At 64.3% G+C, this 11,818-nt stretch overlaps 2 protein-coding genes across 4 annotated transcripts; one reads left to right on the top strand and one right to left on the bottom strand.

Moving 5' to 3' along the window:
* PRAP1 (proline rich acidic protein 1) lies at nucleotides 1–5,434 on the top strand. The gene is made up of 5 exons (XM_059398901.1): nucleotides 1–122; nucleotides 3,134–3,200; nucleotides 3,843–3,895; nucleotides 4,924–5,027; nucleotides 5,136–5,434. The coding sequence occupies exons 1-5, from the start codon at nucleotides 115–117 to the stop codon at nucleotides 5,366–5,368; spliced, it is 465 nt and encodes a 154-aa protein (XP_059254884.1). The 5' UTR covers nucleotides 1–114; the 3' UTR covers nucleotides 5,369–5,434.
* Nucleotides 4,188–11,599, bottom strand: FUOM (fucose mutarotase). 3 transcript variants are annotated; one of them, XM_059398903.1, is made up of 6 exons: nucleotides 11,479–11,597; nucleotides 10,650–10,718; nucleotides 9,067–9,137; nucleotides 8,809–8,907; nucleotides 8,078–8,151; nucleotides 4,188–4,755 (listed from the first exon to the last, which is right to left on the bottom strand). In XM_059398903.1, the coding sequence occupies exons 1-6, from the start codon at nucleotides 11,561–11,563 to the stop codon at nucleotides 4,722–4,724; spliced, it is 432 nt and encodes a 143-aa protein (XP_059254886.1). In that variant the 5' UTR covers nucleotides 11,564–11,597; the 3' UTR covers nucleotides 4,188–4,721. The 3 variants fall into 3 exon arrangements, with proteins under 3 accessions (XP_059254886.1, XP_059254885.1, XP_059254887.1); XM_059398902.1 differs by lacking the exon at nucleotides 4,188–4,755 and adding an exon at nucleotides 7,539–7,839 and having other exon boundaries at nucleotides 11,479–11,596; XM_059398904.1 differs by lacking the exons at nucleotides 4,188–4,755; nucleotides 10,650–10,718 and adding an exon at nucleotides 7,539–7,839 and having other exon boundaries at nucleotides 11,479–11,599.
* Between the last annotated feature and the right edge of the window lie 219 nt (nucleotides 11,600–11,818).

Below are 11,818 nucleotides of genomic sequence, written 5' to 3' on the forward strand. Positions count from 1 at the left end.
CCCCGAGAAACCCGGGTGGGGAGGAGCAGGGCCAGGTGTCTGAGTCACTGTGTGCTTGGGTCTGGAACTACAGGTCCCCGAGAGCACCATCTACACCGAGAAGGGGGCTCCATCATGAGGAGGTAATGCCTAATGCCCCTGAAGCCAGACCCCCCCAGCCCCCAGGGCACCTCCTTCCTGGCTCAGGCTGGCTGCAGAGGAGGGCGTTGGTGGGGAGGCGGGCAGGCGGGGTGGCTCTGTCCTCGGTCCAGTGTCTGGCTGCTGTACCCAGGGCTGCCGGAGCTCTCTGTACGGAGCTACCAGGGACTGTGGCCCTTCTGTAGTCTGCATCCGGGCACCAGCTTTGAGGACCACCCCTGGGTCTCCCATGAGAAAGAGAAAGCACAGCTGTCCCTTGGGGTCCCTTGGCCCAGCAAGGAATCACCCCTGCGCATGGGAGGGAGGAGGCACCAGGTCTGTGACTGCTGGAAAGAGAGGGTTGGGTCGAGAGAGGCTGGAGGCTGTCAGGGGCTGAGGGCAGGGGTCAGCGGCCCCCCGAAGGAACACCACCCAGGAAGCAGGGGTCCCCTCTTTCCTTCATCCCTTGGGAGTCCCCTTCCCTCCTCCTCTAGCCAGGGCTCTCCCCTCGTCCTCCAGTTCTGGGGCTTCCCCTTGGTATCCTGGTGTGAACCAGAGGCCATACGTCCCTTGTAGAGAGGTGGGTCACTGGGTGGCCTGGGGGCCTTGGGAGCCCTTTGGAACCCAGAGCTGTCCTCCTGGAGAGAGGCCTACAGGGCCCTCAGCCAGGATCTGAGGTCCCTGGACCTGGCAGCGTCACCTCCCATGAGGTGCTTTCCCTGGCTGAGCTGGACAGAGTGGTGGAGGTGTGGAGTCCAGACACGCAGGCACGAGTCCGCGGGTTGGCCCCTGCCGGCACGGGAGCCAGCCTCTGTCTGGGAGTTGGTGCTCTGGAGAGGCAGGGCAGCTGAACGAGACCAGGCCCACGACCCAAAGTCCAGGGCACGCCCCTGCCCTTTGGCTCCCATGGTGTCTACAGGAACCTTCACCCTGAAGTGCTGGGCCACTTGGACAAGAGGCCAAGGTCTTTGTGGGACCGGAATCTGGGGCGGTGGGGTGAGGGGACAGCTTGTGGGAAGTCTTCATCTGAGGCCCCTGCTGGCCTCCGGGGCTCCCCGGGGCTCCCCGGCCCCTCCCAGCCCTGCCCAGCCTGCCACCCTGCCAGCTGCAGAGACAGAAAGAACCCTTCCCCGGAGAGCCAGGAAGAGGCCCGTGTGCCCAGACTGCTAAAAGATAAACAGGCATACGAAAAATGCTGAGTTCATTTGAGCAAAATCGGCTAGAGTCGGGCGTCCCAGCCAGCAGACAGGAGGCCCTCGGAGGTGCTGCACGTGGACTTACAGGCAGGAGGGGCGGGATGAGGACGTCCCAGCAGCACAACGCGGGTGGGTCACTGCGCGGCGACTTTTCTTTAGGGGACGGACACAGGGGCCTGTGGGACAGGTGACCCGCCCAGGGCCGACCCGGCCGCTCCCGCCTCGCTGCTCTATGGATCTGGTTCTGGGTTCGGGTTGTGACCTGGGGCTCGGGGTGAGCGATTCCATTTTGGGTGTGTTGTCTTGTTTTTTAACAAGATACATACACATTGTCACACTTGCACACCGTAGGCATCACGAACACACCATGCACACGTGCACACGTACACACATGCAGGCATGCGTGCGGACACACACACACACATCAGACGCACACAGGCGCACGGACATGCACGGACATGCACAGACACACTCACACACACACATCAGGCGCACACAGGCGCACAGACACGCACGGACATGCGCGGACACACACAGACACACATGCACGGACATGCGTGGACACGCACGGACACGCACACACACACACAAGGCACACACAGGCGCACAGACATGCACGTACATGCATGGACACATTCATACACACACATCAGGCGCACGGACATGCGTGGACACGCACAGACACACACGGACACGCACAGACACACTCACACACACACACACCAGGCACACACAGGCGCACAGACATGCACAGACACGCACAGACACGCACAGACATGCACGGACATGCACAGACACGCACAGACACGCACGGACATGCACAGACACATTCACACACACACATCAGGCACACACAGGCGCACAGACACACACGGACATGCACAGACACATTCACACACACACAGACACATTCACACACACACACATCAGGCGCACACAGGCGCATGGACACGCACGGACACGCACGGACATGCGCGGACACGCACAGACACACACGCATACACACACACACAAGGCGCCCGTCCGTCTCCCTCCCCTCCCCTGTCTTGGATGAGGCGTCCAGGACCTTTACAGTTGGGTCATCCTTCTCCTGTCCTATGTTTCTGTGTCACCTCCCTCTGGCCCTGGCCCCTCAGACTCCCAGCCTGGGGCTTGGTCTTTGGCCCCCCCTCCCCTGCCGGCCATCCTGGCTACCCTAGGGTCCAGTTGAATGTGTCTGGAAGGAGCACCCCATCCTGCCCGCCTCCTCCTGGGCTTCCTGCCCGGGCACTGGCACCACTGTCCAGCTGCAGCTCTGAGAGGAGCAAGGGGCCGTCCGGCCCTGAGGGCGCCGTGTGCACAGTTTCCGGGTGCCTCGGACACAGAGCGCTCTGAGATCTTGCCCCGGGTCCTAGCCTGTCAGCATTCAGCCTAGGGTGCTGGGAGCCCTCACTGCTCTGTGCCCCGGGGGCGTGTGCCTAGGTGCAGCTGCCAGCCCAATGCCGGGAGCTGGGGGGGGCGCACGGCCCATCACACCCACCTGGCGGCCCGAGCTTGCCGCGGAGGGTCTGCCAAAAGTGCTGGGTGCCGCGGGCAGTGGCACCTGCTCTGAGGGCCCTGGGAGCAAGTGTGGGCCTGTGGCGGTCCCACCCCTGTGCCCGTGTGTCCTTGGTCTGTGGGATGGAGGCACAACGAAACCACCCGTGGACCTGGCCCCAGGCCTCCCTGGCTTGGACCCAAGCTGCCAGCACGCCGGGCTGCCCACCCAGGTGTCCTGTCCGGAGGCTGATGAGCAGGGGCAGCCCTGGCCTGTCTCTCACTCTCCCTTCTGGTCCCCTCAGGCTCCTCCTGGTCACTGGCCTGCTGGCTTTGCTGCTGGGGGAGGCAGGCCCAGCTTCCCTGCCCCAGGTACGTGTGCTCCTCCGCGAGCCCCGCCCCACCGGCCCGGAAAGTGAAGAAAGGGCACCCGGGGCAGCAGGTGGTCCTGTGGGCACCAGCGAGGGCCTCAAGCTGAGCGGGAGTGGCCCCTGTCACAGCCGCCTGCTGGTCCAGATGGGGGAGGGGCCCTTGATGACACTCGTGTGTGCCCTGTGAGTCTGAGCCCCTCCTCGTCCTCGTGCATGCCGCTCAGGTGTGACCTGTGCATGTAACTGGTGTCGGGCCCTGTCTCCCCAGCCCTCTTCCTGCCCACCCTGCCTTGGGTCCAGACCACTCAGACTTGCACACCTGGGAGGGCAGGGAAGGGGAAGGCCCACCCCCTCCTGGCAACAGACAGAGACCCTTCCCCGAGGGTCATGTTCGACTCACTGCCCTGTCTCCCCTGGCTCCACAGAGGGCTGGGCTCAGAGGAACTGGCCCTCCTTCCTCAGGCCATCAGCCAGGGAAGCGTGAGCAGACACAGCCCCAAGGGTGGCCCTGTCTCCCCAGGAACCTCAGGGCCTCAATCCTGTCCCCAGAGGGTGGGGTGGAGTCAGCAAGTATGGTCCGGGGGGACCTTGGAGCCGGTGTTCTCGGACCATGGACCCCACACCTGTGACCTCCCTCTTCCAGGTCCTCATCAAGACCAAAGGCCCAGTCGGGGGTCCTGAGTGGGACACAAAGCAGTGAGTGTCCCCAGCAGCCCTGGCCACATTCCCCTGCTGTTGCCCCTTCTGGGAACCCTCTAGGCTAAGGGCGTTTGTGGATGTGGGGAGGCCCTGCCCAGCAGCTTCGGGGAGGGGGCACTGCTCCGACCAGCATGGGATCCTGTGGGATCTGTCAGAGACCTACAAGGCGGGGGTGGTGCTCCAGAATGATCCCCTAGCTCTCCTAGCAGCCTCCAGGATGGCTACCCCACCCCCACACCCAGGGTTATAGTTACCCACAGAGGCACTTTTTAAAAAATATATATTTTATTTATTTGACACAGAGAGATCGCAAGTAGGCAGAGAGGCAGGCAAAAGGAGAGGGGGAAGCAGGCTCCCTGCTGAGCAGAGAGGCCGAAGCAGAACTCGATCCCAGGACCCAGAGATCATGACCCGAGCCAAAGGCAGAAGTTTAACCCACGGAGCCACCCAGGCGCCCCCCTCAGAGGCGCTTCTAAGCCGTGCCCCTTTCCCTGCACTCCCATGAGGCAACACCTGGCTTCTCCCCCAGGGCCACGCCAGGCCAGAGGCCAGAGGCCAGAGGCCAGAGAGCTACTCCCCAGCCTGCACAGGCCTGGCCTCTGGGACAGGAGGGAGCTCTTGCCCAAGTTTTCCAGGTCTCCACGATGCAGGGCTGGGCCAAGATGTTTCCTCAGGGGACACCCTTAGGACGCCACCCAAGAGACTCTCCGACCTTCCTGGACCCCTATAGCTCAGGGATGCGGCGGAGCAGGGGCGGTTGCCTGGCTGGCGGGTCTGGGTTCCATGGAGGTTGCCTGGTCATAGCTCTTGGGCAGTGGAGGGGTCAGTGGTGCTTGTCCGGCGGTCCCCCGGGGCCACTGGCAAGGGACAGAATAGAGCCACCAAGGATGCTGGTAGGGAGCAACCTCCCGCTAGGTCTCCTGCCCAGCACCTCGAGGCTGCTCAGACGGCGGTGGTCGCCCTCACTGGCGGGGCTCCTGGCTCCTCTTCCTGCACAGGTAGGCCTGACCCAGCTCTGCTCACAGGGCCTGGGACACCCGTGTGGTGGACATTCTGAAAACGGACAACCAGCTCCTGGGGCTGCTAGCGGCGCCAAACCTTGCCGCTGCCACGTGGGAGAAACGGCAAGGTCAGGCAGGCACCAGGTGAAGGGGGGCAAGGTCACAGCGGCGGAGCCCCGGTGGCGCTGACTTTCCTTGAGGAGAACCTTGCCTCCATCCCATCTCCTTATCCTTAGGCTCCAAGGCCCAGGCAGGGACGGAGGACATCCTGGGCCATGTTCCAAGCCCCAGGTGGGATCCTGAGCTGGACCGTGATGACCTGTACCACCCAGTGCCCGAGGAGGCCGAGGAGGCCCAGGATGAGGCAGGGCTGTGGCCCTGGGCACTGTCACTTCCCCAGGCGCTTCAAGGGCCAGAGGAGGACCGAGACCACATCTACCACCCCAGGGAGGATTCCGGGGGGCCCTGACCCCTCCCCAACTGGAAAAATAAACCTCATAGGGGTGGAGGCCACATGTGTCCTCAGCAACAGTGACCATGGTCCTAGCCTGCTCTGTCGGGGACAAGGAAAGGCCTGTGTCCTCCTGTGCACAGGCTGATCGGCTCCCCTCAGGCCTCCTCCCTGGATGGTGGGATGGGGCCCGGGGCATGGCAGAGGTCAGTGGTTGGGACCAGTCAGTTTCCCACAGATGGGCCCTAAAAAGACAGCAGGAGGGTGCGTCGCTGGGTGCTCAGGTTTGGGGGTGGTGCAGGGCTCAGGCCCAGGCTCCTGGTCCTCCCCATTCTCTGGGTGCTTGTCCAGTGCTGTCTGAGGGGCCGGACCCCAGGGCATGGCCCAACCTTGCGGCTGCAGGCACGGGCTCACTGGGGCTATTTGACGCACTGAACCTGTGTCGAGTATGCTGCCTGTGGCGATCACGCCTCTGCCTCAAGAGGGAAGCCTGGAGTGCCCCCCACACCCCGGCCTGAGCCCCTCCACTGGTTAGGACAAACAGAGCTCCAGGCAGAGGCCATCCAGGGCTCGATTTTGAGGCATGTGGCTGCTCCGGGGATTGCGGGCTGGTCTGGGGGTGACCTCACGCGCCCTGGAATTCTGTGTCCTGTCGTGGGTCCCCTCTGAGCACCTGGATGGCAGCCCACGCCCCAGGGCTCTCCCTAGTGGCTCATGTGCTCGCCACCTCGCACTGTGCCAGCAGGCCAGGTCATCTTCATGTCACCATGGAAGGGACCCCAGACTGGACCGTGACCTGTCCGTGGTCCTGCCCTAAAGCGGCAGGGTGGGCCCCAGCCTCCTCACTGTGCACCTGGCACCCGCTCTTGCCCCAGATCCGGGGAGCCAAGTGCCTGGGGAGGCCCCAGATTGCATCCCGCATGGTACGCACGAGGGTTAGCAGGCCCGTAGGTCATTCCCCCTGCCCCGTCAGGTCAAGGGTGGCCATCTCTAAGCAATTTGGGGGTGCCCAGCTCAGATCCAAGGTCAGTCAGTGGTGACCTTGGCCCTGGGCAGACCAGGGTGGTTTGTAGCCCAGTCTCTCTCTGGAGCCAGGACTCCCCAAGGGCATTTCCTCCAGCCCGAGGGTGCAGCCACAGGGCTGAGAGTGCCTGGGGAGGTGGGGTGAGCTGGGGCTTCGTGGGTGGGCCGTTGAGGTGTGCGAGCCTTGTGAGCAGGAGGACACTGGCAGTGGCCAGAAGCTCTCCCGTGTAGACAATATCCAAAGGCATTTGACTGTACGCTTGGAATGTGTGCAGCTTATTATAGGTCAGTTAAGTCTCAATAAAGCTGTGTAAAGCAAGGCCTTTGTGTGGCTAGAGGTGGCCATGGGGTCAGGGGTCTGAGGTTAAGCCCTGGCAATGACTGGGCCCGGCCAGGCTGAGACCTGGTCCCCCTGCCCAGGGGGCCTGCCTGTCCCCCCAGGTTCTCTGTGACATCTGGGACACCAGCCCCGGGGTCTGAGGGGCCTAGAGGCCCAGGCGCCCTGCACACCAGCTTCTGCAAAGCAGCCGCATGGCTACAGGAAGGTCTGGAGGGGAGTGGGAAGGTTTGGGGAGACCCCGGGGTCCAGAGCAGTGATGGCAGGCTACCCCCACCCTGAACTCCAGCCCAAGCCTCATGCCGAAGCCATCACAGCCTCCCTTCCGCGGGCTGTCTTCGGGCAGTCTGGCCCTCTGCCTGCTGGCAGCGCAAGGACATCCTCCTGGCCTTCACCTCCCCACCCCAACCAGCCCATTTCCCAGAACAGCTCGGGCTCCCATGTATTCAGTAGGCACTCAACCACTGGGGAGAGGGAACAGACGACTGATCCACACCCTCCCCAGCACCCAGAATGACCCCTGCCCACCACCCCCAGCTCTGGGGCTGACTGCAGAACCCCCTCCACTCAGGGCCCCTGGGCAGCTGCTCTGTCCACCCCAGGCTCTCGCAGTGCAGTCGCGGCCACCCGGCCCAGCCCTCTGCGGGGGCTCCTCACAAGAGGACCTCTGCTCCTATGAGCTCTTGTCCGGAACCCAGGGACCTGCCTCGGACCTTAGGGAGGAGAGAGGCCTTCCTCCCTCCCTGAGGATGCACGGGGGTGGGGGGCGCTCCAAGGAGCCAGTGGCTCCCTCGTGTTCGGCACCAAACAAGTCTTTGAGGACGGGGCTGTTGTTGAAACCTCTGACTTCAGAGACAAGTCACCACACTTCACATCATTGTCGTAAATTGGGTGAGTCCCAGTCCCCTGTCAGCAGCACCTCCCCCTACCCCCCAAAGACCGGCCTGGCCCCCCAGGGTCCCCAGTTGGGGGCGCTCTGGGCTGAGCAGGACAGGGCCGGTTTGTCCGTGGTCTGGCCCAGAGATGCAGATTCCTCTCTGGGCCCAGGGGTCTTCGCCAGGCCTAGGTCAGTGCCTCGGGGGCCAGCACCCCCTTCTTGAGGATGAGGTTTCCGTAAAGGGCCGTCTCCCTGAGTAAGGAGCTGAGCTGAGCACCAGGCTGGGTCCCCGGCTCCGCCCCCCATCCCGCCCACTAGGCAAGCCTAGGGACCAGTCCTCCCATGAATCCCGAGAGTCCTATTCCCAGCGGGGCCGGGGCTGAGCAGGGGGACAGGGAGTGGCTCCGGGACCCAGACCCAGACAGTCCCAGCCAAACCTACCCTGACCAGCAGGACCCAAAGGGACCCCAGGGACTCGGCCAGAACTCACCCAGTTGCTACAACAGCAAAAGCCTTCTTGGCCCGCTCATAAAACTCAAACCTCTCTATCTTCGCCAGGGCGCTCTGGAATGCAAAATGGCACGGTGGAGGGGCCTTGCTCAGAAACCCTCAGGGCCCAAGCAGGCACCAGCGGCATGAGGAGACACGGACACTCTGAGCTCCACGACTGGCTCTCCTGGCTGGGGTCCCAAGGATGCTCAGCCTCTGAGCTGTGAGAACTGGGCAGGCAGGGTCATAGGGGGGCTGTGGTGGCCAGCTGCCTGGGCCCCTGTGTCCCTTGGAGTTGGTCTAAGGGCAGGAGGGCCCCTGCCCAGGACAGGAGTCCCAGGCAGCCTGTCATCGAGGGGTCCTGCCCAAGACGTGTCGAGGGGAAGGTCCTGGGGAGGAGAGGTACATCCTTCCACAATGCAGGGGTGACACACAGCATTAGGCCAGGCTTCTGGCCGTAAGACAGGGGCCAGGGGTGCCTCACTTGCCCCTGGCTCCGCTCACACAGGCTGGGGTGGGTGACGCACCCCAGGCCATGACAGGGTCCCTGACCTGAGAGGTGAGAGGCTGGGGGGTGGGAACAGCCACACCCCCAGGGTCACTTTTCTGTGGAGGGTGAGCACATGAGCCACAACTGTAGGGGGGTTTGGGGGCCCTGTCTGTTACTCCCACCAGCCTCCACAGAGGTGCAGAGGGTCCCCGGGAACCCCCTGGGTGGGGCAGCAGCCTAACCACGCAGCCAGCCTCCAGGAGGATGGACTCGTAGCTCTTCCACACCGGGGTCTGAAGGCCGATCTTCCGGTCACCGGGCACCAGCTCCATGACAGCAGCCTAGGGACAGAGGGGGCTCAGCTCTGTGGCCTGTGCACCCAGCAGCCCTGGTCCCAGCTTCCCCTCCCACTGGATGACAGTTCAGGGGTCCTCTGAGGTCTGACCAAGAAAAAACCAAGGCCCAGAGCAGGGAGGGGCGGCACTGCAACAGGCGCTCACCGGGCTCTCTACGTAGGTGTCCAGTGGCAGCAGCTTCAGCACAACCTCCAGGAGCTGTGGAATGCCCAGGCCTAGGGCGGAGTGCCAGCTTCAGACGGGAGCCCTGTCCCACCCAGCCACCAACAGGGCCGCCTGCCCTCCGGGCCTGTCCACGCCTTTTACCCTGGGCCTCACCAAGCTGGCCAGCTAGGACGGCCTCGGGCCCGGGACAGGGCGGAGGACGCAGGCCGCCTGGTGACACTTGCTGGGGTCGCACCAGCGTCTCCCTGCCACAGCACCTGTGACCGTCCCAGCCCTGGGCTCGCCCTGCCCTCCAGTCCGTACTTCATAGGCCCCTGGTGGTGACCTCCCCTACTCATCCACCAGGAGGGGCACCCGGGCCACTTCCCTGACCGCAGCACCCCCCCATGACCCCTGGGTGGCCACCTTTCTCCTATGAGGATAGTGGGGTCTGGGAAGAGGCTGTTCTGTCCCAGGCTGCCCCAGGCTGCCCACTGGTTTCCGAGGTCCTTGTCATCCTGTGGAGCTGGTTTCTCATTGTTAAAGGGACTTGTGCTGGTTGCACAGAACGGGGAAATACGGGGCTGGGGACAAGACAAAAATCGGCTGTCATCTTATTAGCCTGCGGCTGGGAAGCCCTGCTGTCCTGAGTGCATTCTCTTCTGCTGTGTTCTCTGCAGTTCTCCATGGTCAGACCTGTCTGCGTCGCGGGCCTTCACTCCTCATTGCTTGTTTCCACTAACTCGAAGGGCGAAGCTTGGCCCCTCCTTACCTTCCAGCATTCGGGCCCTTCCCATGGCCCACCTTGTCCTGTCCTCCCTGGAGAGGAGCGCGTGCTGGGTCCTCTGGCCCATGGTGTAAACCCAGGCACGGCTGGCTCATCTCCCTCAGCAGAGGGCGGAAGCCAAGGTCACTGGGTCTGGAGTCAGCAGCGCATTGAACGGGCCTCAGACCACTGGCCCCCTGTCCAGAAGGGCCGGTTTACCCTACATCTCACATCTTTGTGCCTTAGTGGCCTCGATTTTGCAGGGAGAGTTGTGTCCCCTCAGAGCACTGCTGAGGGTGGGGGACAGCCAAGCCCAGTGCCAGCCCAGGTGGGACAGGACAGGGCAGGACGCTGGTGTCCTCACACCCCCTACCCCCTTGCTCTTGGTACTAACTGCTACTACTGTCACCTCGGGGCCCTGGCTCCAGGCCCCTCCAAGTCACGCCTTCCACCCACCCCTGAGGGTCAGAGGGTCCCAGAGACAGAGCATGTGGGCACCCGGAGCCTGCGAGGTCAGTACTGGGATTTCTATAGCAGAGTAAAAGCTGAACACCTGACCTGGGCTGTGGGGAGCAGGGGTGCATCAGTGCTCAGCCAGCCAACAAGCCACTGGGCCTCAGTTTCCCCACTTGCAAGAAGCTACCAAGAGGTGCCTGAGATGGGGCAGGAGGCCCAGGGTCACTTCTGGGGGCCTCCCTGGGTCACCGGTGGAGGCTGGGGCATAAGTGGGGATGGGGGCACAGGGCAACGCTTGGGGAGCGCAGAGCTGGAGCACTGGGTCTCCAGCCTAACCCCTCCCTGCCCAGCGGCGGCTCACCGTCAGCGCGGATCTCCTCCGGCCCACACCTGCATATGGAGGCGGTGGGGAAGTTCACGTCTGCGAAAACTGAACAGCCACGCAACCCGGTCAGACATCCCCTGGTGGGTCCGCGTGGGTGGGCACAGACCTCGGGGCACCTGCCGCCCACGGTAGACCACGCCCCCTGCCCTCCCCGACCCCTCTCGTCAGAGGTGGCGGCGGGGAGAGGAAGCTTCCTAGAGCAGAAGCTGCAGGCGCCGCGAGGACTAGGGAGAACTCGGGACCCCGCCCCGTTCTACCCCCTGGGGCGCCGACCGTGCAGCCCCCGCCCGAGGTCCAGGGCTCCAGGAAAGGCAAACCGCCAGAGAAAGAGGTGTGGCCCCTTGGGGGCCGTCTGGGAGGGGGTCTGGAGAACGAGCAGCGCACTGGGCCTGAGGCCGCGGCTGGGAACTTGGGCCCGGGGCCCCAGAAAGCCGGGCTGGGGGAGGGGCCGGACCTGCCGGACGCGGCGCTGCCTGGACCAAGGGCCACAGTCCTCGTGACCGCCTGGGGCCGACCAAGGTCTGGGCAGGGGCTTGGCCCCCAACCAACTTGGCCCCAGTTTCCTAAAGAAGTTGGGGGTAGGAGTTGGGGGGGGTAGGGTGGGGCGTGTCCTATTGGGAAGTGGGACGGGGCGGCCAAACCAAGGCCTCCACCCCAGGACCCGGCTCTTCCCGGGCTTGAGAGTCGTCGCCCACGGGCTGGGGCACAGTCTGGGTCGGGACCCCTGTAGGGCCTGGGGTGGCGGGGGTCCCGCTCGCGCCTCGCCCAAGGGTGGGGGTCCCGAGGCCCTGTCCCCGCCCCTCACCGATCTCGTCGCCGTGCCCCATCCGCGCCAGGGCGTAGAGCAGCTCAGGGGACAGCAGCGCCGGAACGCCCTTTAGCACCACCATGATCTCCGGGTCTGGAGCGGAGGGGCGTGGCCCGGCGGAAGGGGGCGTGGCCCGACGGAAGGGGCGTGGCAGGAGTGGGGGCAGGAGCGGGGGCAGGAGCGGGCAGTGGGGAACGTCTCCTCGCGCCAGCCCAGGGGCGGGACGCACGGAGGACTGCGGCTCGGCTGACCGGGGGCGGGGGCGGGGGCGACACCCGGCCCATCCCGCAGGCGTCTTCCGGGGCCTCAGGTCCCTCGCTTGGTCCCAGACCCGAGC

The sequence above is a fragment of the Mustela nigripes genome, chromosome 4, assembly GCF_022355385.1.
Source record: "Mustela nigripes isolate SB6536 chromosome 4, MUSNIG.SB6536, whole genome shotgun sequence".
Lineage (NCBI taxonomy): Eukaryota > Metazoa > Chordata > Mammalia > Carnivora > Mustelidae > Mustela > Mustela nigripes.